At 46.6% G+C, this 26,263-nt stretch overlaps 2 protein-coding genes across 9 annotated transcripts in view; one reads left to right on the plus strand and one right to left on the minus strand.

The window, feature by feature from the left end:
* Positions 1–2,339: 2,339 nt before the first annotated feature.
* LYSMD4 (LysM domain containing 4) lies at positions 2,340–9,476 on the plus strand. The gene is made up of 2 exons (XM_071441248.1): positions 2,340–3,806; positions 7,177–9,476. Exons 1-2 carry the CDS (start codon positions 3,390–3,392, stop codon positions 7,693–7,695), a joined length of 936 nt encoding a protein of 311 aa, XP_071297349.1. The 5' UTR covers positions 2,340–3,389; the 3' UTR covers positions 7,696–9,476.
* Positions 9,477–9,853: 377 nt separating this feature from the next.
* MEF2A (myocyte enhancer factor 2A) overlaps positions 9,854–26,263 on the minus strand; it is an 81,990-nt gene continuing 65,580 nt past the window's right edge. For 5 of the 8 annotated variants that reach the window (XM_071441239.1, XM_071441247.1, XM_071441242.1 and 2 more), the window contains 5 exons: positions 22,278–22,468; positions 20,671–20,694; positions 17,010–17,139; positions 13,960–14,086; positions 9,854–13,548 (listed from right to left, as the gene is read on the minus strand). In XM_071441239.1, the coding sequence (XP_071297340.1) occupies positions 13,203–13,548; positions 13,960–14,086; positions 17,010–17,139; positions 20,671–20,694; positions 22,278–22,468 (818 nt within the window). In that variant the 3' untranslated portion in view covers positions 9,854–13,202. The remainder of the gene's footprint in view (positions 13,549–13,959; positions 14,087–17,009; positions 17,140–20,670; positions 20,695–22,277; positions 22,469–26,263) is intronic. The other 3 variants (XM_071441244.1, XM_071441245.1, XM_071441246.1) reach the window with 1 other exon arrangement.

Raw genomic sequence — 26,263 nt, forward strand, 5'->3', positions numbered from 1 at the left:
GTGAGCCTGAAGAAAGAGGGACAAATCCCAAGTGATGAGGAAAATTGCAGTTCTGGGTCTGAGCAAGAGCTCCCAGGAATCACAGGGACACAGGAGAGGAGCCCTGTTCTAGATCATTTGGAGATTCCCAGCCAAGACCTTCATGAAAGTTTTGATTCTTTATCACAGGGATTAACTCTGGGAAGCAGCTGGCGTGGATGTGAATTCCAGCTGGTGCCCAGCACCATGGACACACTGCTCTTTGGATTGAGTGCAAATGAGCAGACAGCTCTGTCACATTGATCTCAGTCAGGGCAGGAGGATTCTTCCTGAAATTCAGGGCACCTTCAGAATGACCCTTGTGCTGGCTGAGTGCAGATAATGACTGAACCATTGAGCTCTCACACAGACTCTGCTTGTTTGGGGCTGTGCAGCTCTCACAATCTGTCTGCTAACTACAAAAATATTCCAATTATTTGGAATGATGACATCACCCATGCAATTGACCCAGATCCAACATCAACACTCCCACAAAACAGTTATTTCTTGTTAGACACTATCGAGGACAGTAATCCAGCCCAGACTGAGCCCTGTCAGCAGAGCCTGGTTGATTCCTCCACATTTCCAGCATTTCCTCAGCAGTTTATTTTCCAGGTTCAACAGGTTACCCAGTTACCCTGGATCTGTTTGACAAAATGTGATTATTGCTTGTAACTTTTGAACATCAGTAGTCACAGAGAGGCTCCAAGTGGCTCAGGAAAGGCATTTTGGCACCTTTCATCTACTCCCCATGCTTGTAAAGCCCTCACCAGCACACTAAATCCATCATCTGTTGGGCCAGCAAGCTGCCTGAGCCCAAAGTGCTCCTGAGATGATCAGGCCCAGGGATGGAGGGAAGGAGATCCTGCTGGGAGATGGGGAGCTGGCTCAGCCCGTCCTGCCTGGCCACTGTCCCAGCACCCTTCCATCCCTGCCAAAACCCCTCAGCCCCACCAAGGTGTGTGGGCAGGTAAGAGCTGTGAAGAACAGCTGTTGCTTCAAGAAATTCTTGATGCTTGAGGAGCCTTCTTTCCTCTCAGTGTGTCACATTTACCAGCTGATGTTGTATTAATCCAGGGGTAGCCAGAGCTGGACGGGGAATGCCCTCCCCTCTTGCCTGCAACACTGGGGCTGCACAGGGGAAGGCAAAGGGATGGCCAACGACTGCACTTAGCTTTAATTTCATTTAAAAGCAGATTTAATTTTTTAATTTCACTTAAAGGCGGATTTGTCCATCACCTGTAGGGCACAGAGCAGCCAGACCCTGGGCTGAGCCAAACCCCAGGCTGTCCCTGCAGGAGATCTTCACCCCGTGGGCACCTGGGGGACTGCCTGCTTAATTCTGGCAGCTGGCAAGGAGGGCATCGTTTCTGCTGTCCCTACACCCCAGAAAAGCTTCCAATGTGGAACTTGCCAGCAGTGTGTCCTGAGCTTGTTTTTTAAACATCAGCCATGAGTCAGGGTGGGCCAAGGCAAACACAGCAGTGTGGAGCACAGTGGGCCAGCTTTGCAGGCACCCACGGAGGGGCAGAAATACGGACATGTTGTAAAATTGGCGTATTGTAAAATTGGCAAATTGGAATATGGACACACTGTAATATGGACACATTGTAATATTGGCATATTGGAATATGGACACACTGTAATCTGTTATTACATATTAATAATGTAGTAACTGAGATGTTACTGTAACTCAGGGCTCTGCAGGTGTGTGACATGACCCCTTGTACCCATGTGTGAGGTACAAGGTGCCACTGTCCTGAGGCAGTGGCACCTCACCCATGGCTGTACGGGTGTGTGACATGACCTGTGGTTCAGGTGTGTGACATCACCCATCATTCAGGTGTGTGACTTGACCCATTGTACGGGTGTGTGACGTGTCCTGGGGCAGTGGCACCTCACCCGGGGCTATGCAGGCGTGTGAGGTGTCCCTCTGTTCAAGTCTGTCCCTCTGTTCAGGTGCGTGACCCGCTTCCCCCGAGCGCTCCGGGCTCGGGCTCGGGCTCGGTCCCGGCCCGGCCGGAACGGGGGCGCGGGCCCTTTAAGCGAGGCTCCGCCTCTTACCCGGCCCGGCTCCGCCCGCTCATCTCCTCCCTCCCCGCCGCCCTTCCCGGGCTCCCATTGGCCGAGCGGCGCTGAGGTCCCGCCTCCCGGCGCCGCCAGCCAATGGGAGGAGCGCTGGGCGAGACCGTGGCCAGGTTGGTGCTGGGCCGATGGCGGCGGGTTCGTGAGGGGAGCGCTGGGAGGGGGTTGGGAACCGGGAGGTCCTGAGGGGAACGGGGCCCGTGGGGGCAGCGGGACATCCTGAGGGGAACGGGGCCCCTGCAGCGAGCGGGGCCCCAGGGGGGAGCGGGACACTCTGAGGGGATCCGGACCCTCCTCAAGTGCTGAGGGCGCTGGGGTCACCTGAGGCGCTGAGGGCAGCGAGACCCTGTGAGGGGAGCGGGGACCCCTGGGGGACTGGGACCCCCTTGAGCGCCGAGGGCAGCGGGAGCTGAAGGGATCGGGACCCTCTTCAGTGCCGAGGGCAGCGGGAGCTGAGGGGAGAAGGACTCTCCCGAAATGCTGAGGGCACCGGGCTCCCTTGAGGGCATGGGGGTCCCCCTGAAGTGCTGGCCAGGTCGGGTCCCCCGAGGAGCCTGGGGAGAGTTCGGCAGCCCCTGAGGCGGGAGCTGTGCCGGGGGAGGCCGGGGAGTCCCACAGCAGCCGGGTCCTGGGGGTTGAGCTCCCTCGGCACAGCCGAGCCCAACCCGCAGCTCTGGGTGCCGTGCCCGGGGCCAAGGAAATGCCATTAAATCGTAGTAGTTTCACCTGAGGAATCCCTTGGGGGTAGATGGAGAACGTTAAGGTCAAGGATCCATAACAATGTGGGGTTTTCTTACCTATACCTCATTCTGACATCAAATTGTTTGTGGAGCTGAGGATTGAAAGAAAAAAAAAACCAACCCGAACTTGCAGCTGTAGGCTGAGCAATAATTAAAGTGCTCAGGCAGGTTCTAGTCTTCATGCAGTAAAATGAAGCCTTGTTATTCGGGTTGAAGTTAAGTGTAGCATGAGCTGTCCTTATTTAAAAAAAAACAAAAAACAAAAAAAAGGTGCTTTTCCAAGAGCTTAAAATGTAGATTCCAAAAGTGTAGAGAGCTAAAGACTTATGAAAAAGATAACTTTGCTCAGTTTTTAATGTCTGTTGGTAGACCTGATGTATGTTTTGACCGTAATTAAAGACAGTTTGCTCAAGGGCCTGTGTTGCTTTTTAAATAAAATTATAGAATGTAGCATTTAAAATGTTGAGCAACATAGTATAAGGTGCTTTTTAAATAAAATTATAGAATGTAGTTTTTTAAATAAAATTATAGGATGTAGCATCTAAAATGTTGAGCAACATAGTTATAAGGTTTGTTCACAGGTGGACCAAAAAAAAAATTGGAAAAAAATTACTGATTGCAGAGCTAAATGCTGGTCCTGAGGAAACTGAAAGTCTCTGGGTTTTGTTGCAGGTGCTGCCGGTGTGCAAGATGAGGCTGCACGAGAGCCGGACAAGACCCTTCCAGGCTCCTGCCACTGTGCACACCTTCCCCGGCAGGCAGGTGTTCGTGTTCCCCAGTGGCCGCTCCGACTCGGAAGAGTCCTCGGAGGAGGAGCTCAACGTGATGGAATTGCGGCCCCGGGGCAAGGAGCAGCAGCGGGGCAGCGCCGCCCGGGGCAGGCCGGGGGACGTGGTGCTCCTGGAGAGGGAGCTCACCGAGGAGGACAGCCTCAACAAGCTGGCCCTGCAGTACGGCTGTAAGGTGAGCCTTAACCGCCCCCGGGGCTTCCCCTGTGCTCTGCTAGTGCTGACACCGGCAGGTGCTGGCCCTGTGCATTGTATGAGTGGTCATTGTCTGGGTAAAACTGGAGAAAGGCAAAAATAACCACAGACAAACACAAGAAATGGTTGTTCAGCCAAAAGCCTGGGAAGATGTTGTCAGCCTCACACCCTGCCTGACCTGCTTTCCTGTTACAATTTCGGTGACTAAGTGCAGGTTGTACCAAGTTATTTCAGTGAGGGCAAACATTGGGGAGCTGAGTGTAGCAATGAGGGCCAGGGCTCTGCTCTCAAGGAACATTGGAGCTTTTGAAGCAAATTGAGCAGTACAAAGAAACACCACAGTTATGGGTGAGGTTTTTTGTTTATTTTTTGAAGGGTATCAGCTTACATTTTGCAAGGAAGGTCTGAGTCTAACAGGGGTGGATGTGGAGAGGCACCAAAGTTCAGTCCCAAAGTCCAGGTGCTGTCTGTGTTTGGGTTTTGGTTGTTTGCTGTCATCCCAGGCGTGCACAGTTCAGGTGCCTGTGGGCAGGAGGGAGGGCGTGTGCACTGTGAGATTTCTCAGTTGGAGCAATATACAGCTCGTTTTCTTTGTTCCAAAAAAGAGCAAAACTGCTGGAAAGTTGAATTACCTGCTCTGAACATTAGAAGCCCCCCATTGTTCCGCAGCTGGAGCTGTATTTTAGAGCCCCCTTTATCTGCAGGCTGGACTGTGATTTCAGAGTTCCATGGTGAAACATTGGCCTGCGACTGCAGTGGGGATAATGATACAGCTCTGGCTCCAGTGCTGCCCTGCCAGTGCAGGCTGTCTTGCTTAACCACACAGCAGCTGTGTGGTGCAGCTGAGGCAAGAGGCCTTAGAGGGATTGCAGCAATTCCTCCCCTCCCATGCCCTTAGAAACAAAAACAAAACAAAAAAGGGACCCTTGTAGGTTCTGCTGATGCGTGTGGAGAAGCGAGTCTGGTAGGACTTGAATAGGCCTTGATTGGCCCCCGGAGAGCCTGAGAAGGCAGAGCTGAGCTGTGGTTGGGTGTGAAGCTGTGTGCTGCTCTCAGCAGCACCTGGGCAGACTCACAGCAGTTGGGTGAGCTCCGAGGAGGGAGAATCTGAACAGTTCTTTGGTTTATGAAGAGTCTTGCTGTGCCTCTGCACTGTCACCCAGTTCTGTCCCTGCTGTGGCTGCCCCTCCCGGAGCCTTTCAGCCCCTCTGGAGGCTGCTGGGCCTGCCCAAGGGAAAAGCAAGCTGATGGAAGGGACCACAGAGTCAGTGTTCTCCTCCCACAGGACAAAAACTGTCCTGCTGCCTGCCTCCCTTCCAGAAAGGGCACTTCTGACTTACTCCAGGTAAAGTGAACAAGTACCAAAGTCCCTATTGTGGGAGATTTGTCTATATAAAGACTGGCATGACAGTTTTCATGTGTTTTATTTTATTTGCACAATTAAACAGGTCCTGAAAGGTCACCAGGACAGCAGTGAGAACTGTAACCACAGATATATAGGCAAATGTGTGTAAAAATCCAGGAGGAACTTCTCCTTGAAATCAATGAGAACTTGACATTGGTTTCAGAATCTGCTTGGGGAGGGGATAGTAAGACACTGCAACAAATAGCTCTGTGTGTGTGCCACAGATAACTTGGCAGAGATGCAAAGCACTTCAAAATTCTCATTTTTACTCTTGACCATTTATAGTCCTGGCTTGCTTTTGGCATTGTTCTTAGGCTGGGACAAGAGGAGCTCACTGCAGCCAAAAAATGAGTACAGAAAATAAGCCTAAATGCTTGTGCAGCCCAATCTCTCGCTTGCTTCCCATCAGCTTTGTTTGTTGTTTCTGTGTGAGTGCTGCTCCACTTTCTGTTTCTAGAGTCTTAGCACCACACTGCAGTATTTGATTGCAGACACCACGGGGGATATTTACTGTCCCAGTAATTTGTTTTCATTGGAACAAATCCAGAAATTGAAGCAGCACCTCAGTTAGGAGGCTCTGGGTGAGATTGTTATTTCATAACTAAGAAATTTTGCAGTGTTTAAGTCCAGAGCTGACACTGGGGCTGGCCGTGAGGAGCCCGGAGCAGTGACTGAGGATCCTTTTGCCTCAGGGTCCCCAGATCAGGTCCTGGATTAAATGTGCTGTTTTCAGAGTTCTCAAGCTTTGCAGAGTAAATATGAGATTCAGGCCTCCATCTCCTCTCCTCTCAACTCTGAGCAGAGTGCCTAGGAAGTAAAGTGGGTTTTTTGTTTTAGCTCCCCAGTTTCCTTGGCAGCCCTGAGCGTGTGTGCAGTGAATGCAGGTCATGCTGTGATTTCTGGAGAGCAAAGCACAGTCCCTCTGCTGTGATGGATGAGAGGTGCTTTACCTGTTTGTCTTGCCTTTCTCTTTGCTTTGGCTCTCGCTGTTTTTTGTGCCCTCCAGCCTTTTCCTCAAGGTTCTTTCACATCTCCTTGGCTGCAGCAGAGAGCTCCTGGCACACACACTGACATCCTGTTCCTTTCCTTTGACAGAGGGTTTAGTGCAACTGCGAAGTTGCTGTGCTGCTGGGTGGCTGTGAGTGGCCACTGCATTAAGCATCTTCTCTTGGTTAATGTTACCTGAGAGATGCTGCCTTGCCTTTGTCCTTGCATTGGCACTGCCTGTCCCTGTGCCTGATGCTACACATGAGGCTGGTTCTCCCCTGCTCTTCCTGCTGCTGGGTGGGGACACAGCTCACAGACAGGAGCCCTACACAGGAGCCACCAAAGGTGGTGTCAGGAGCACAGAGGTGGTTGTCCTTCAGCAGGACATGCTCAGGAGGAATGGGCTGGATGAGCTCTGTCCTGCAGCAGAGAGGTGTTCCTTGAGCAGAGGATGCTCGTGCCTGTGCGGGAGGTGCTCACCTGCTCTCCAGGCTGTGCCCTTGCTTTCAGAACTGGTGTGCTCCCAAAATGGAGCTCTGATCACTCTGAAATAATTTCCTGAGCAGGAGATGCTCACACTGGTGTTGTGCTCTCTCCTTAAGCACTTGTGTAAGGTATGAAAATAGTTTTTAAAAGGATCTGTTAGTTAAAAAGATTCTTCTTGCCTTAACTGAGAGAAGGGCAAAGAAAGCAAGGAGAAGGGAGGGCAGTATGGAGCAAAATAGAGCAGGCACAAGAGATGGAGGTTGTAGACTGGTTTCACAGGGGACTGACTCTATCCTGCAGGGCCTGGAGCACCCTGGAACTGCTGGAGAATCCCTCAGAACATCAAACCACCTGCATCCAGGGCCTGCTTTTATTCCCTGACGGCTGCTTGCACACTGGTTTTGTAGCTGCTTCCTGCCTCACTCCTGGGCTGTCCTGCCCTCACTGTTTGTGTCCTTTCTGGATTCCTTAGGTTGCAGATATCAAACGCGTCAACAACTTCATCCGGGAGCAGGATCTGTACGCGCTGAAGTCCATCAAGATCCCGGTGCGGCCGCACGGGCTGCTCACGGAGGGCGCCGGGCTCCTGCGGCCGCCCCCGGCGGGGCCCGCCCAGCCCGGCCTGACGCGCGTGGAGCCGCCGGAGCCCGACCCCGGTGCGGGCAGCTCTGCTGGCGGCTCCGCTGGCGGCCGGCGAGTCAGTGAGTACTTCAGGGGCATCGACCAGAGCATCCAGGACGCCGTGCAGGTGGAGGTGCAGCTGAACGCGGAGTACGGCGGGGAGGGGCTGGAGAGGCCCCCGCCCGAGGCAGGGAACCGGGACAAAGCCGGGAACGGCGCGGACTGCGGAATCCAGTGGTGGAACGCCGTGTTCATTATGCTCCTGATAGGAATCGTCCTGCCAGTGTTTTATATCATCTATTTTAAAACACAAGGCCTGGTGGCCCACACCTCTAATATGACAAACTCAAATGTTTCATCGGCTGGATAGGAAGGGAAATTACCACAAGACTCAGTCATAGGAAAAAAAGTCCTAAGGTGAAAGGGCAGTCCACTTCAGCCTCTCCAGCAGCGATGCCCGTATGCTCGTGACTGACTCAAGTGCACCCGAGGGGATATCACAATACAGATTATTTTTATTTTTATAAGTAGCTGATGATGTAATCCTGAATTTGACTGAAAATGAGGTGATGTGATTTTGATAGAAAAACAAGGATGCTTTGTTGCTTAAAGAGATCATCACCTAGGTGGCTTCAGAGTTGGGAACTCTGTTGAGGGAAAGTATTTTGTAGCAATTTATTCATTATGGTTGCTTCAGGTATTTCTTAATGCCGTGTCTAGAAGCAAATTCTTTGCTGCTGAGCTGGAGAGTGCAGTATTAATGTGGTTGGAAAGTTGGGGGTTGTTTGCATTTTAAGGAAACACTTTTTGCTGGAATAGAAGCAGGGGATGCTTTTTCTCAGAAGTGTCATTTTTGTCTCTTGCAGACCATGGTGGTTTTGGCCTGCTTGACCCTAATGATGCTTTCTGGAGCTCTGAGCTGGGTGTGCCAGGGCACGATGGCGCTGCCAGCACCCCACCTTGTCACCCTCCTGAGCAAATCTTTGAGCTGTGTTCAATTGAGATGCATCAGGCCCAACCCTGGGAAGGGTGAGCCCAGAGCTCTTCCCCTCAGTGAAATCCCTCAGAGATCTCAGTGCAGGATCTGTGCTGTCCCAGGGTGCTGCTCAGCCCTGCAGGGGTTGTTGGATGAGGACAGGAGAGCACAAGAGAGGAGTCACAGGCACTTCTCAAGGGCTCATTTGCTGGCAGGAGGTCTAGTCAGTATTATTTGCTAAAAAAACTAATAATAGTCTATAGTGGTGCTTCTCAGAGACCCAGGCTCAGTCATGGAATTACTTCCTTGTGTGCAGTCTGAGTGGGAGTGAGGTGGGAGCTGGGTGCAGGGTGCAAGGCCCAGGACAGGAGTCCAAGAAGGAAGAAGGGTGAAGCCTTTCTGGAGAGGACTGTGGCACTGCTGATTGTGACAGTTTCTGTGAACTGACCACGTGCACTGAAAAGCTTCACAGTGCTCTTCAGGGCCACTCAGCAAACACTACGTGCTGCAAGGGAGCAGCAAGGGAGGCCTTGGGAGATTTGCTAAAGAGAAGAACTTGCCTCAGAAATTTGATTCAGCAAATTCTGGGCCTGTGGGCAGAGGTGAAGGCTTTCCTGGAACCAGCCACTACATGTGTAGGCAGGTTGGTGCTGAGGGTGAGGCCAGCGCTGGTGGGCAGGAGCAGGAAGCTCCTGTTCATTGTCCCCACCTTGGCCAAGCCCCATTTGCAGCTTCCCAGCTGCCAGCAGGACCACAGGGCTTTTCCAGCTTCCCCTGGCAGCCTGAGGCTGGCTGGGGCAGGGCAGGGGCTGGGGAGGGGCTGTGCTAGGAGCACCTGCTGTGCAGGTGTAGCCTCAGCCTGGCCTCAAGGACTGACTCTGTGCCTCTGTGCCTGTGCCTGGCACTGTCTGCCTTGACAGGGAGCATCAAAGTGTCTCCAGCCAGTGAGGACCCCACACCACACAGGCACAACTGTGCTGCTACAGTGAGAACCTGCGTTCCCTGCAGCTCTCAAAAGTGGGAACCTGATTTTATAAATGAACACGCCAAAGTATCTTATACTGAACAAAATCTTGTATTTTTCTTCTGTGAAGAGCTGTATCTCCTTGTTCTGGGGAGGGGGTGGGACCAGGTTCTTATATTTTTAAATAAAGCCACATGAAATAAAAGCACAAGGGGCAGAGCCTGTGCTTCATTTGCTGCCACACAGCTGAGCACCAGCTTAGAACGAGGGGCCCCTTGCAGCCTCACCTCAGGCGCTGCAGTGAGCGGGACTGGGAGCAGCAGGAGGAGCCGGGGCTGAGGCAGGAGTGCCCTTGGGCTCTGCACTCCCAATGGAGCCTGGTTCAGCTGCCAGTTTCTCCATGGTTTATGAAAGGTTCCTAGCAGGCATCAGTCCTTGTGTGCAGTAAGGAGTGTGCCTGTATCCCTGCTGATGAACACCCTCATGGCTGCAATTAAGAACCAACAGCTGGCACCTGGATTGGCACCTGGAGGGGGCAAGGACGCGCCGGATGGGACCAGTGCTCTGCAAACACGAGAGAGGCCGGAGTACACAGTAAAAGCCAGTATCTTTACTTTAGTGAATGCAGGATACAAATATTTTACAACAACCTCTAGCATTTTCTTAACCATTTGATAAAAAGTTCACTAGAATATTTATTGTATATTGAAGAAAAAACAACACATTCAGGGAAAAAAATTGAGATTAACTTATTTTTTTCTTAAAAGATTCGTCTCAAGGATGGCAACAAAGTCCAGCTTGTGCCGCCAAACGGCTTATCAGCATTAAACCGTGAACAGCTTCTTGTGAACTGTTGACTACAAACATTTACCAAATACATAAATCTCTTTTAAAAAAGCCATTTTAAATATAGCAAAGCAGTGTTCTCTTGCACAGCAAAGTGAAGAAAGGTTCTACTAAGATTTAAATGTTTACATTGGTTAAGTCTTTCTTTCACATTCGGATTTAACTTCTGCCCAGGATCAATTGTTAGGAGTTGTTTTGTTCCTTATTTACTATGTATTTCTTGTGCGCACAGTAACTCGCAAGTTTCTGATGCATTAGTGTCCTTGGAGGGAAGGCAAGGCTAAAGCAGTTCTCTCTGACGAGTCCCTGACAACGTGGCGTTCTCAAAACTATCGTGAGAGCTCGAGGATGGAGGTGATTTGTCACAACAGAGATAAAAATCTTAAATCATTCAGACCTGACTGGGTTCAGCCCAGGATTGGATCCACTTGCACTTCAGTCAGCAGAGATAATTTTAAAAAGTTTTTTTTTTTTAACCTGTTGAAATATCTGTGCTATGTCATCTCTTTTTTTTTTATATAAAACATTTTTACAATTTCTAAAAAAGTATGTTTCAAAGTGAGTTACTTGTTATTAAAAACCAGGATTCCCATGTCCTCGGTGGCAGGAGGTGCTCCCCGAGACCGGAGGGCTGTGGAAGGACGTTTCTGCCGGGGCTGGGGCAGCACAGGGCCACTCCCTTGCCCAGCTCTTTAGAACTGATTCTTTTTATTTTTTTTTTTTAATTCATTGGTGCAATTTCAATACAAACTCTAACCCTTGTGTAGCTTTGTCTTTAAGAAAACAGTAGTTAAGTACTGTTTAAAAACCTGCATAGAAATAAAGACTATTGAGATACAGTCAGCAAAGCCATCTGATAAGGCACACAAGAAAATAGACAGTAAATGTGAATGCAGAACTCCCACTCGGATGTACAGCAAAGTTCATACAGGTGCATAAATCATGGAACTCACATCACTGGTCAGAGCAGCAAAAGGTTCCAGGGAGCAGCAAGTGGATTCGGTCACTGGGGACAGCGGCCACGGGAACGAGTCCCCCCTGCCTGCACCCTCCTGCCAGCCGGGACGGACCCAGGAAAGGGGAAGCAGTTCCAAGGGAAGGGCCGGAGGGCACTGCAGCCCCTGCGGCTCTGAACGGTGCCAGGACAGCGAGACAGGGCTGGAGGCCACAGGGACAGCGCCCTTCTCACCCCTCCCTTACAGCATCAAGGGATTTTTCCTAACTGGAAAAAAAAAAAAAAAAAGCCCAAGCAAAAACCGTAATAAATATCAGGGCTAACTCTGAAGTGTTTGGGCAATCCCACGGCTCTGCAGCTTCCACCAGAACCAGCACTGCCAGCCTGGAGGTGACCGGGAGCACCGGTGGGATCCCAGCCCTGCATCCAACACCAAACCTGCTCCCAGCCCAGGCTTGTGGCACAAGGGGGCTCTGCATTCCTCCCTCTCTTGGAAGCAGCAAATTTTTCCCAAACCACTTGCCAACTCCCAAAACCTTTTGTGCTCCTCTGATATGTGTCATTTCCCTATCATGAGAAATTAGGTCAAGTTTTTCCACTGGTTTTTTTTTCCTCCTCAGAAGAGGCAGCTTTAAAATGATGCCTTAAAATGTGTTGTAACAGATTTTTTATATTTATGCAGGATGAACTTAACACCGGATTTTTTTTTGCCACTTTGCTATTTATATACATATATATAAAATGTATAATGAAGCTTAACCATACAGCACAGAGATTACAATTGAACGGCACACATTCACCACCAGTGAGGGGGCCAACCCCTTTATACACCCTCTGAAAAATCTGGATAATAATATTAATAATAATTAAAATCCAAAGAAAGTACAGTATATTTAACAAAATAGTAAATATTAAACAGTGAATACTCTACTTAATAAGGACCTCGCCTTGTTTCAAGTTGGCGTCAATCCACAAAAATATACTTTTTAATCTGGTGACCGTACAATACATAGGTACTTACACCAAAGGTGATAATATATTTAGGATGCTATATACACAAAGAGTTTGGCTCAAATTTAAATTTACATATAAGTGTTCATGGCTTATTTTTCCCCCAAGGTTCCGCCTGCAAGTTTTTCCTTTTCATCTTTGAAAGCAAAAACTAGAAAGTCAAAATAAGATAAAACTATACTCTACAAAAAAGCTACAACATACAGCTTTGGCTTATATAAATAATTCATAGCAGAATGTGTTCAAAAGTACTGTATATAACTTTATATATAGTCTTCAATTCATTAGGGTATTGTTTTCTTTAATATAAAATATACATGAGCTAAAATCCGTTTCTATATTTTTCAAAGGTATGAACGTAAAAACAAATTTGTCAAACATCTTCCAATTATAACTTAATATATTAATTTTATTTTGTTAATGTTCTATTTTCTAGGCTAATATTTTCTGAATATTTCATGCGAGTTCTCTATGCTCTCTTTCACTCATTAAAAAAATCACTTCTTTGACCCAATACACTTTTTTTTTTTTTGCACGTGCAAAACAGGGTTTTTGTTTGTTTTTTTTTTTTTTATTTCTTATAGCATCAGCCCTTCTCCATGCACCCTCTGCAATAGAGACCCATGCCAGGTTGGGTAATAGAAAGGTCAGTTTATGTACAGTATTGCTTTCTTCTTCCTGCTTTTCTACTGCTCTGCTGCTACAAAGCAATTATTTCTTAACTACGAGTAACCATAGAGCTGACTACACACAGGGACGGTACTACAGGCGAGCCCTCGCTCGGGTGGGTGTGGAGGAGGAGGAGACACTGCGGGGACGCCGCTCTGCGCGGGCCGGGCTGGGGTCACACACGAGTCCAGGTAAGTGCCAGACTAGAGCTCAAACCTACGGGATTGTTCTGTTACTTTTACCAAGGGACATCTGCAGCTATACAAGAGTTTGTCGTAAGTGCCTGATGATTGGTGTATGCTACACACACTAGCACATATATATGCATGTGAAGATATATATATGCACGTATGTATATACATATAAATATACTTATTCACGTCCTTATTTATAAATTTAGATATGTCAGGACAGTTCATGTTGAGAACACAAAGCTGCGAGGGCGGCACGGCGGGTTTATGTCACCCACGTGTCCATCCTCATGCGTTTTACCGAGGGGCTCTCCCGATCCTCCGCGTTGGGCGGCCGCCCCAGCACCACGGGCGAGTGGAAGTCGCTGCGCGGGTCCTCGCGGTCGCTGCCGTCGTAGGAGCTGCTGGAGCTGCTCAGGCTGTCGACCGGGGAGCGCCCCAGCTCCTGGCGCGACGGCGGCGGCGGCGGCTGCGGCTGCTGCGGCTGCTGCGGCGGGAACCCCGAGGGGGTGACGCGGTCCCGGGGAGGGGAGATCGGTTCCGATTTGATGTTGATGTTTTGGTTGGTGTTAATGGAGAGGTTTGAACCCTGAGATAGCTGGCTGCCAGTGCTGGGGAAGGAAAACCAAAGGTGCAAATCAGACAACGCAGAAAGTGAAAACCGAGTGACAATTCGCGTGTCTGTGGTGGTGAGGGCTTGGGGCTCAGCACAGAAACAAATGCAGTTTACTGGCAAGAGCAAAGGTGAAAAAATCATTAATTAAAGGTCTGAGCTGCATTTACAGAAGTTCAGAACAAACAAATATTTCCTATTGCCAAACAGTTCAGTCACCACACAGGTGCCCCCTTGGTGAGAAGCTGAGCCTGCAGGGACACAGCTCATTAGCTGGAGGCTGGAGGTGACTGAAGGGACAAACACCCCGACACAGGAATGTTTCCCAGCACAGACAAGAGGTGGAAATGTGCTGAATATTCCCCTGGTGCAGCTGCTCCATCCCCCCAGTGCTGCCCTGGGTACTTACACAAGAGAGCTGAGGGCCGCGGGACGGAGGTGGTGCTGCTGCCAGGCAGACACCTGCCCCAGGGACAGCATTCCTGGGGAATTAAACCCCTGCAGGGCAGACAGGTCTGCGCTAGTCAAGGAGTAATCTAAGAGGGAGAAACAAATAAACAACAAAATAATGTACAGGGGGTTCATATATAAAACATACATATATATATAAACACAAATACAAAGACTTTCTGCCCAGAACAAATAAAGGCAGCTGATCCAAAGGAATCCAAACATGAAAACTCTGAAGTCTGGGAGCAATCCTGCCAAGCTCATGGGGAGCTTAACAGTACAGAGGCCTCCAAATGAAAAATTTTTGCCTTCTGCTTTCAGGTTCTCCAAGTTGCTGTCTGGGAGCTTGTTCCAAACCCACAGGTACAACACATTAATGCAGTGTATATACAGAGGTGTGCACCTTACAGTAAGACTTGGCCCTGTGCTGTCAGAGACCCACACACATCCCTGCAGGAGCCTTCCTAAAGGCCTCAGGAGTCCCAGCTGCTCCAGCAGGTGAAGTTTCTTGGGCTGCCTCTTTCTTTCTGCTTCATTTCTTCTCAGTTGTCACTTCTACTAAAACTCTGAAAACCTTCACACACACTTCTGCATAGCTTCAGAAAGGTTTGTCCTAAGATGACTGACCCAAAAAGCTCCTTTTGCAAGACTAAAATTGAATTCAAAAAATAAAGAAAAAATAACAACTGTGCAGCCCCTGCAGTGACCCAGACATGCACTGAGCCTGCAAAGCAGCCAGGCCTCCAACACCTGCCCACTGCAGCCCAGGCACGCCCTGGAGATGGATGTGCTGGGCTGATGGGATTTGTCAGAGCAGACCTGAAGGAAACACTGATAGGAATTCAGTGCCCATGTAATTTTTTTCCACTGCAATTACAGCTTTCATGACCATGGACAATTAACTTCTGACACTTCAGACAGAATGTGTCTGGTGACAGGGCTTTGAGGAGGTATTTTTCCAAAGAGCACATAAGTCACTACACAATTAGCTGCATTATTAATTCCCTAAATAATCCCGTATCTGCTGGCAGTGACAGGAGGACACCCCTGCTGCAGGAGGGACCTGGTGTGAGATGTACACACAAGAGCACCTTGTGCACCACAGAAACCATCACTGCTGTGCCCCCCACAAGCAGCACTGCCAGTCTGTACCTCTGCAAAACAACTGACCTGCAGCCAGGAATTTATGGCTTGGTGTGCTCTGCTCAGGTGTCAATTATTAATTAACTGATTGCAAGGGGGTTTAATATTTTTTTAAATGCCTGGATTGTTTTAGTAATTCAGTTAGTTCTGGCCCTTCCTCTAACAATCTACAGAATACCAAAACAGATTATATAAAATAGGGTATTTGTGGAAAACTGATATCCAACATTTTAATTAAGGATCCAAGAGCTGAAGCTATCCCTTCCAGTCCTGAAAAAACCAACCTTATCAATCCAGAAAAACAATTAAGGTATTTAAATTTTATCTTAGTGCTTGAATTGCAAAACTGAAATTGTGCTGTAAGTGGAGACTACCCTGAGAATCCCCAGGCAACAATTTGGTTTCAACATCAAATTTCTTCCTGCAAATCCCCTGAAAGGTTCAATCTGATAGAAATGATTCTGAAGTGTGTGAAAACCACTAAAGGCTAAAAGCTTTGCACAAATTATTTGCATTCTCAAAGGAAATGGGCTGGAGTTTAAAATCACAGCCCAGCACTTGTCCATTAGGTAGGACATCAGTTCCCATTGCCTTTGCTGCTTCCCGAGATTCCAGCCCCTCTCAGCTTTTGGTGTTCCAGCCAGCAGCTCCCAGGTTATTCTGAGTGAGGGATGCAGCCAGCTGCTCCCTGAAACAGCATCCTGGACAGAAGGGCTGTGTCAGGTGAAACTCACTGAGGCTCCTCTGAGCAGGGACCACAAGGGTTTGCTCTGAACAGCCACTGAACACCAGAGCTATCCAACCTAAACCTCCCCTTGTGCAACTTGAGGCTGGCGTTGCCTCATGTTCCATCACTTATTACTCGATTTTCATGAACTACTTTCCCAACCAGCAAACCACTCATCGCTTTTACATTACCAAATGCCTTACATCACACCCAGCTTGGATAAAAAGGAGTTTTAAGGTCCTGCAGACAATAAAAGTATCTGAAGAACAGAAGTACTGAAGGATCAGCTATTGCCTAAACGTGAGGCACTCCAGTTCCTGGCAGGATTGCTACAGGCTCGGTTTTGATGAGTAAGAGCCTTCATTTGAACTGAAGAGGAAAACAAAGGCAAGTGTCACAGAAACACGAATTTCCTGGGCTTCTGATTCCGGGTGCAGTCCCAGCCCTGACCCCAGCTGTGGAGGCCAGTGGGCCAAGAGGGAAAAGAATCCACAACGCTCCCCTGGACCCCTCAGGTGACAGCCTCCGCTGTTAGGGTGAGAAAAAAGCTTCTCCCAGCATGCCCTGCTGTTGAATGTAGATGAGATGTATCCTATTGGTCCCTCCCCTCTGTTCCGCCCCTCAAGATCCCCATACAAACCCCTGCCTCAGGGCCCTTCATCCCTGCACCCTTCTGAGGAAGAAGCTCAATAAAGGCTCTCCTTGGAACCCCACGCAGACCCCGTCCCTCCCTGTGCGTGGCCCGGATCCCAGGAGAGCTGAAATCACCCGGTGTGGGCACAGGTGTGGGCACGGGTGTGAGGTGTGGGCACGGGTGTGGGCACGGGTGTGAGGTGTGGGCACAGGTGTGAGCACAGGTGTGGGCACAGGTGTGGGCACAGGTGTGAGGTGTGGGCACAGGTGTGGGCACAGGTGTGAGCACAGGTGTGGGCACAGGTGTGGGCACAGGTGTGAGGTGTGGGCACGGGTGTGGGCACAGGTGTGAGCACAGGTGTGGGCACGGGTGTGGGCACGGGTGTGAGGTGTGGGCACAGGTGTGGGCACGGGTGTGAGGTGTGGGCACGGGTGTGGGCACAGCCATGGCTGTGCCCCCAGGGTCTGTCTGAGGCCCTGCTCCAGGCATGGTCAGCAGCACTTACCGGTGCTGGGGGTGCTGTCCCAGGTGGCCGTGTACACCAGGCCCTGCGGGGGCAGGCTCGGGGTCGTCACCGACAGCACGGGGGTGGCCAGGGGCTGCGTGGACTGAGAACTGCTTATCCTTTGGGTGTTCTGCAAGGGATGGAAATGACAAACCTTGTGAGCCCAGGGGCAACAACGGGAAAGGCAGTGCCAGCGTAACAGAGCATTGCATCCCAGCGTGCTGCTCTGCTGGGCCTGAGTTAGGAACGCGTCCTTTTTGTCAGCATTGGTTTTCTAAAAAAGCTAAAATATTTCAAGACAACCAAAAGGATCTTGGCAAACTGAAATGAAAAATTAATTGAAGGCTCAGTGGGCCACTTCCCAAGCATGCAGATTTCAACAGTGTTAGCGTTGTAGGACACACAAAAATTAATGCAATTTCTTAGGGATACACACAACAATTCTCAGAAGTTCTTAAGTGATTTAAGAGTTTTGAGTCTTATTTTTAAAGAGGTTTTAGTGCAGATGGTGAGATGCAGTTCCACCAGAAGAGAATCTCCCACTTCACAGTTGTTTATCCAATTTTCCAAATTTCAGCTGCCAGTTTTGACACTGTGCTGACTACACCTGTCCTGAAAGGAACACAGAGATCTTCTAAATTTGTGTTGATAAGACTTCAGTGATAAAATAATCTTGCTGTTCCCATGGTTCCTGAGAAACTGAGAGAGCACTTGTTATAATGCAGATATGTTTCCAAGCAAATGACACTGGAGTTCACAAAGAGCAATGGTGCTTTTCTGACAGGGAAAATAGCTAAACTAGATTGTCTCAGATAATTCAACTGTGGGCACAATTTGGCTTTTTAATAACAGTCCTTCTTTCCTATATACTGGAATGAACATCTGCAGCAAACATATCACTCAAAATTAGCTCTAACCAAATTTGCTGGTTAGAAAATTAATTAAACACTTTGGTGAACAGCACCAGACAGCAAAGCTGCTGCCACAGAATGTTCTGCTCTCCACGGTGATAACTGCAAATACTCCTGAAAAATAGGAGGTTCAACACCATTTGGCCATGACAAATACTGTCAAGAAGAGAAAATGCTAGGGTTTTATTTTTCAAGAACAGATGATTACTTTTATCTGCAGAATTCTTAGAAAGAGCAGTAGTTTCTACACCCTGTATTTCTACAAGGAGCTGGGTTTCAATCTGCTGGAAATACGTTTTCTTAAAGCAAACTTCTCTCTATCTCGGAAAAAATATTTGCTACAAAAGGAGCAGTTTCTCATCTCTTTGGTAGGAATCCATTTCATAACTTTACAAGACTGAAGTTACTACTCCTTTCCTTTATTTCAGACACAGATATTTCAGGATCTGCAGCACTTAAATTTTTTCTCCACTCTAATCTTGAGAGAACGAGCAGCATTAAAAATGCATCATTCCCTTAAAAATATCAGAATGAGCAGGTACAGAAATGGGGCTGTGTTCAATTTAAGCTTAAATTTATGAAGATGAATTGAGGGTTATCAATCTTGTATCTTTCCCATTTGAAGAAAGAAATATATATCACAGCTCCCATATTAAAATTAGCCACAGCTGTCACTGGCTGCCAGCTTCTGATCTCTCTTGTGTCTGGCTGCTCTTGAATTCCCATCTTTGAGCCTCCTGAGGATTTGGGGGCTCTTTGGCATTTATTGCCAAACACACACATTGGCAGATGTGCCCACTCTGCTTCAGAGCTCCCAGGTTTCAAAGCTCCCAGAGAAAGTCCCTCTGATTTTCTGTAACTGATCCCTTTAAATCACTTACGTACTTCTGAAAATCTCCCCTAGACCAAGTTTATCTGGCATAAAGAGATGTTATTAGAGCAGATTTTTGTGTCTGTCAGGAATTGACCTTTCTCCAAAGCTTTCTTGGATGGCTGCCTATAAAGTTGGGATTACTGCATAATGGAAAAGTAAAGAGGAATATACTGGGAAACAATCCAGACCAAAGGATTTCCTTATGGGATTTTTTTTTTGAGTGGCTAATAAAGGTGGTTTTCTGAGGTAAATTCTTTCTGAATATAATTCTTGGAACACTCAGCCACACAAAGACACTAAGCAATACTAATACTTAGATGAGCCCAATATTTGTTGTCCTTGCATGACAAATTTCAGGATTTTTCTTTTTAATCTTTTTAACTGGTGCAAATGCAGCAGGAAGAATTCAGTATCTTTATTTCATGCTCTGCTACCGTTGGTAGCTGCTTTTCACATTCAGTGCTCAGCTCCAACCACAGAGTGGGTGCTCAGAGCTGGGATCTGGAGCTGCTTCCCAAGGCAGGGATGAGCAGCAGACAGGAGCCTGCAGGTGTAGCCGGTGTTTGTTTGCCGCGTTTGAGGCAGACCCTGCACCTTTCCCTGGCTGCTCCGGGCAGAGCTGCTCCCGCTTCCATCGCTAGATGGCCCACGCCGCACACGGCATCCACGCGGCTCCTGCCTGCGCTGGGCAGGGCCGGGGCTCGCATCCCAATCCCAATCCCAATTCAATTCCAGTCCCAATTCCAATGATATCTGATCAAGTGTTTTTACACTGAGATTTCCTTCTTGCACTGAAAACCAGACACTCCACTCTGAAGACAAGAGGAAAGTGGGAGAGCTCTTTCACTGCTCAATTAGGAAGACATCCCAATAATGCTTAAAAACTTCAATTTGAATTTCAAAAACCGTTTTCCCTTACTTTTTAAATCTATTTCTCATGTTTAAGGTAAAAATCAACCAGCAGCATGCATTCATCAAGAAATTTATCTAAATCACTAATTTTTCCATGCTTTCATGCAATTAGAGCCTCATATGAGCAACAGGTCCATGTTCAACAAGAAGTCAAGGTCTGCAAGAGGTCAATTTATTTCTCTGTGATTCTGACACAGCATCTTGTGCCTGGTTTGTGCCACAGCAGCCAAACAATTTGAAATTTGCTCTAAAAATAAGTTACGAATTATTTTAGCCTTACGTTGATTTTCCAGACAGAATGCCAAATGTTAAAACCTTTAGGGAAAAAAAAATAGAAAACACTCAAATCCCAAGAGTTTCCTTTTAAAAGCAGAATGTCTTTCCACTGGAAAAAAAGGTAGAATTATTCATTTGCAATTCTCTGTTCCTTTTGGTAAACAGGGAACACCCCTGTGGTTTGATAATCTCACGCAGGATGAAATAATTCTAACCTCCAAAAAGGTGACCTCACCAGCAATGATGTCATCTCCTTGAAAGGAAGAGAAGTAACACAGGGCTGGTGTTACAATCTGAAGAACTTCACAAGTGAAGCCACTTCCTAAAAATATTCCAATAATTGAGGGGGTAGGAAGTGATTATTTGTATTTCATACAGAAGGCAGTACACATCCTATACACATGGACAGTTACTTTGTAAGGCTCTTTTCCAATGTTCCCTCCAAGAAAAACAGAAACATTTTCAGGGAAAAAAATTGGAAGTTTACAAATGGCAAGCACTGACTTTGAACATGTTTTCAACTTGAATTGGTCAGGTTTTTAGTTTGATAAAACAAATATATTTTTGTCTGCTACCAAGGGAACACTGGAATTATTTAAAATATGTAATGAAACTACAGTTAAAAAGCTGTAGTGAAAGACATTTCCAGCATCTTGCTGTCTCTCAGCAAACAACAGCCCAAACTCACCAACTCCAATTCATCCTCCTCCGACTGTACTCAGCAAACAAGAGGGATAACACAGTTACTAAAAATAGCATTGCTTCCAAATGAAAGACAAAGTCACGTTTGTGCTTCAGGATTTTGATTCATTTTAATTAATAATGTGGATTTGCTACCTGATTCTGTAGATAATACTGCTAGAAATGTAATACTTGATGAAATTCGTGTCACATAAAACCTGCTGTACTGAGCAAACAATGGCTTTGGGGAAATTGGTGCAGCAAGAGCCTGGTGACCCCAAGGACACGGCTGCACACGGGGAGGTGCAGCACGGCAGTCTCTGCCTGCACTGATCCAACAACCAGCTCAGCAACAAAATACTCTTCACATACAACCATCATTCCATGCCAGCATCTACTCTGAAATCTCCTAATTCCCCCAAAAACACAGACAAACCCAAAGCTGAATGTGATGTTGTTCTTTGCAACATAACATTAAACAGGTGCTGTGCACCACTAACATCAGAACTGAATTAATGCTTCTATTTCTAATTAAAAGTGTAATTGTCACTGTAATGATCAGCCAGTGTACTTCCTATCTCTCCTACACTTCAGTATTCCTAGAAAAACCTTTTTTTTTTTTCAAGAATCATTACTCTGAGGCTAATTATAGCTTTTGTTACTTGGATTAATTTGGCATTATTCATCATGAGTACCAGTAACAAATGTAAGCACTTGTTGTAGCTTAAAGACAAATAGGAATTATACAGAGAGTACTTGTGTTGTTTATATCCTGCTCCTCCTGGTTATGGCCCATTCTTCCATATACAGAAAACATCCACAGAGACACTGAAAATTTCTACATGGCAGCAAAAAACGAGGACCAAAGGATTTGGCCAAGTAAATTAAAGGAAAAACCCAGTAACACTTCCTGCAAGACCTGTTCTGGGCTTGAGGCCGTGGCTGCCTCATGGCTGACACAAACCCGTGTGCTATTCCCAGCCTGGCTGGACAAACCCTGGTGCCAGATGCCAGAGAGCAGAGCAGCCCTGCAGAGCACTCGGTGCCCTTTGATGGCCCCGCTGGGGACACGAGAGCCCCGAGGACAGGCAAGGGCACGTTCCACGGTGCCACATCACAGCAGTGCTGCTCTCAGCCCTTCCTCACCACACAGGCTGCACTTCACATCCCACAGCCATTACGACCCAGGAAAAACAGGTACAAAATGTGCTTTAGGGCACATTAATAGAGCTCACATCACCAATAAGATCAGCCATTCCTCCACAGAATAATGGATAACCCTTTTTAAAACCCACATCCTCCAAACCACCGGAGTTCTCAGTACCAAGTCAGAGGGATGTCAGATCAAAACACCCCGGCCCTGTCTCTATGATTGTGCTCTTACCACATTCAGGTCAGACTGCTGTTTTACAGCTGTAAAAATGCCTTACAAGCTGAATTCTCCCCACATCACAATCTGTACTTCTGATTTTCATCAGTGGCATTTCAGAATACAAACACCCCTCTATTCCTGTACCCTATGGTAAGCAGGTGAGACAGTTTCTCCCTGTGCCTGTGGGCAGAACAGCCCATTTCCACAAAGCCAGACCCAGAACTCTAAATGTTTGAACTCACCAGTGGTGGCATCATGCCCTTGCTGGAGGGTGGGATGACGACACGGAGGTCGGGTTTGCGGTTGTTCATGCCAAGGTTTCCTCCTCCCGGTGGAGGTGGGGACTTTGTAGGCATGACTTTGCCTAGGCCATTCCCACCACCACTGGTACCAAGTAGACTTGGTGAAGCTCGGGAATTCACAAAGCCATTTCCTGGAAGAGGAAAAACGAATGGACCGTAAGACTGAGGAGAAGGACGAAACAAAATTTTGGTGCTCACGTAGCAGTTATGAAATATTTATTTCGTAAAACTTCCGATAACAAACTTCCCACAAGGGGCTGAGTATTGAACAATTGAACAAACACAAACCACTCTGACCAGAGGATCAATATGGAAAGGGAATATCACTTCAAGGGCACGCTGTGGCAGCTTAAACGCTGAGAAGAGCAAATTGCCAAAGAACTATTTCTAATAACATCCGTTGTGTTTCGTTTGCCCTTTGAAGCTCCTCCAGGCTGAGCCTGCAGAAAAGTGAGGGTTTTGCACAACCCCACTTGGTCCCCACCCCCACAGAGAGAGCATGGACTACGCTGAATTGCTGCTGTGAGAACAAAAGATCAGCTCTTAAAGTCTCTGTTTCTCAAATTTATTCTTCGTATACCTCCATGACATGTAGGACTAATTTCAGTATCAATACATACTGTCTGATAATTATATTTAGCAACAATGAGGGGAACAAATCCTTTCCCTTCAAATTCATTCCAGATATACACATCATTTATGCCCATAGGTTTAACAAAGTCTTTGTCTTACTCCTGGTACTCATTTTAAGTGGAATTGGAAAAGCTAAATCCTACAGGTCCAGGATTCAGCACTGAAATCTCCAATAGTTGAACACGCTCAAGGCAGAGGCCTCAGCTTACACTCAGAACTGACCAGAAAACAGCACCAAGGCAGTAAATCAGTCAAGTGCCCAGTATTCTATTTTCCCATCCTGACAGAAGCACCAATCATGTTAACCAAAATATATTTCTCAGAAAAAACTTTAAAGCCACATTCCAATCACAGAAACATATTTATAGCAACAATTCCCAAAATACACAAACCTTATTCAGCTGCAAACACAAAAAAAGTTGTTGAGGAGAATTTTGCAACAGGGAACCCCATAGTTCACCCTACAGAACCTGTGTGTGTATAAATAAACACAATTCATAGTAAGATTCTGTTTGCACTAACACTGCAGGTCTGAAAGCAGCTTTTATAGGCACAATCAGGGAGACAAAGTTCACTGTGTGGGAAATTCTCTCTTAATCGCCCATAGCGCCACGCTGGCATGAATTTTGCACTATTATTCTAATTTGAACAGGCCCCTATGCCCAATCCAATTTTATTGCATTAAATACATATTAATCTAAAAGCAATTAAAATAAGAAAGTTGTCAGTGTCACATTCTAACTTCTTTAGCAACATCTTTAATGCCTTTAAAAGCACAGCAAGAAGGAAGAACAGCAACATGTCTCAGCAAGGGCAAAGAACTTCATGGAGGTGCCTGGTACCACCAAGATACTCAGCCAGGGCACACTGAGAACCTCGATGGGAATTCACCAGGATGCTGTGAGGAGGCCTCCTCTGGATTTACTCACTATGTGCATTTCCCACTGTGCCAAAAGCCTGACCATACATGGATGATCTGATATGTCCCTTGAGTTTTCCAAGGTTAACGGAGCAAGGAGGAGTCATTCTAATTTAGTACTTTCCTGAAGCATTTGCATAGGAGGTATGGGAATATGACTTTTAACTCAGAACTTATGGGGGAAAGAAGGAACACAGCAGAAAGTAAAGTTTTTAATGTCAGCATTCTTCCTTCTGTATTAAAAACCACAGCAAAAACTGATTTTGTGATTAAAGGATCTACATCCCTCAGCAGAAAACAGCAGAATTTATTCAGATGCTTCTAGGTTAGAGATAAAATTTAGGTGGAATGGTTGAAAAGTTGGGCTGGAGCTGAGAATACACACTAGAGCTAAATATACTCTTGACTGGTAGGAGAAAACTCTCCACAGCTGGGTCACATGGAAAAACCAACAAGCCAAAAGGAGAAATTCAGTTCTGTGCTACTCTTAAGGTTCCTGAAACAGAGATGGTTTTCGTAGAATCTTGATTTTGTTAACACAGTTATGCATCAATTCCTATCCATTATAAATGAGAGCAGCATGAGCTACAGCCAGCCTGCAGAGACTGAGAGACATCCTACACAATGGACAGAGTAAAAATTAAATGGATTTGCAAACACTCTAGGGAGGAAAAATGCCAGAAAATGGCATAATATTCACCAAATTATATCTGAAACTTTGTTATGGCACCTCCCATTTTCAGCAAAAATGCCAGAGCATTTAAAGAACTTACTGTTACAATGGAAGTAAAGTCTGGGCTTTAATGCAACAATAAATAGCATTTTATTACTCACTGGGGCTGTCAGTGTCACCTTTCCAAGGCAGGGCTGTGAGTTCCGAGCGGTTTAAGCTGCCCAACAATCCCACTCTGTACAAACAGTGGGGTTCTGTACACTTTGGGCCATCCTATGATTCCATTTCCTGTCCTCTGGTTCAAGTATTTCGGTAGCCCGTGTGTTAAATCTGGACAGTGTCTCTCTTCCACACCCAATCCAGTCATTTCCTGAGCCCTTATTCCAGGGCTCTGCCAATCCTTCAGAAACATTTCATGCTTTTAGTGGTGCTGTCAAAAACAACAAACTCTCTGCCACTGCCTGCTCTGCGCAGTATCAGGTGGCAGCAGGGCAGCCAAAGCATTTCTTCTGACAAAAGGCTGAGCACTTCTCAAAAGGAGTGTTTAGAATAAATTAAAATGGGAGAAACAGTAATAAAAAAATCTCCTAAGTGTGCAATACTATGGGTATGAATCCAATAGCAGCCCTTTGTGATAAAGAGCTGGCACTGAACACTGAGCAAACACTGGAGTGTCTGTATCGATCACCTGAAGGATCATATGCTGGGGCTGCAATAAGAGTGCAGAATATTCCTTTTTAGTATGAAACTTCAAGCCTTTTTCCTTTTAATAATCTAATAAGAAAATCAAATTACCAGTTAAGAGTGAAAGGATAACTAAATGTGTGGTATTTCTTAGAGCAAGGTCAGGAGCCAGAAAAAGATAATGAGTACAGGATGATGCAACTACACAGCCCTTTGCCAAACCAAGGCCTTAATAACCCCATAAATTCTACTTACTATTTCATATAATACAGAAATTGTTCCTACCCCACCTGCTATAGATCTTCCCCAAAGACAATACTTTATGTATAAAAATGTTTTCAAACTGGAAATCGGAGCAGAATATAAAATCCCACATATGTGTAAAAATACAACCATTTTTAGTTCCGAAGGAAGAGTTTTATTTAACTCTAATTCCTTAAAACAGACGTGAAAGCATGTTCAAAACAGTCCTTTGGAAAACAGACACCAATGCAAATATAAGCTCTCAATTATATGAATCATAATTTAATTAGATTTGATGATAACAAAGCCTGCCAACGTACATTAGCTTACTTCTTGTTTAGTCAGAAAGTGTTTACTTTTGAAGCAACACCTTTTCTGAAGTGAAATGTGACATCCCACCCATGATACCAACTGGATATTCTGCCTTCAGAGACATAATACAGCTTAATCTCATTTACTGTCCTGCAGCCCAAGACACAGCATTCAATTACATGAGCCAGACTCATATTTCACTATATAAATCACATCAGCTGAAACAATGAACACACGTGGCTGGAAAGTACTCCATGTACTTATTACTACTCAAGGAATAAATTACAGGCATTGATGCCATTAATCTTTCTTTTTTGGTGTGGGTCTTTTGTTTTTTTGGGGGTTTTTTGGGTTTTTTGGGAGGGGGGGTTGGTTGTTTTGTGGTAGTTTTTTTGTTGTTGTTGTTTTTTTGTTGGTTTTGGTTTTCTGGGTTTTGTTTGTTTGTTTCTTTGTTGTTCATTT

This window comes from Agelaius tricolor, unplaced genomic scaffold, assembly GCF_023055355.1.
Source record: "Agelaius tricolor isolate 1412-34295 unplaced genomic scaffold, bAgeTri1.0.p SCAF_16, whole genome shotgun sequence".
In the NCBI taxonomy this organism is placed as follows: Eukaryota; Metazoa; Chordata; class Aves; order Passeriformes; family Icteridae; genus Agelaius; species Agelaius tricolor.

What these genes read in the sequence shown, in the direction of transcription:
- LYSMD4 (XM_071441248.1), top strand. Translation starts at nt 3,390, where the DNA reads ATGTTGAGCAACATAGTTATAAGGTTTGTTCACAGGTGGACCAAAAAA. An exon ending in CCCTGCAGTACGGCTGTAAG is followed by an intron (nt 3,807 to 7,176) that starts GTGAGCCTTAAC and finishes TGGATTCCTTAG; the next exon opens with GTTGCAGATATCAAACGCGT.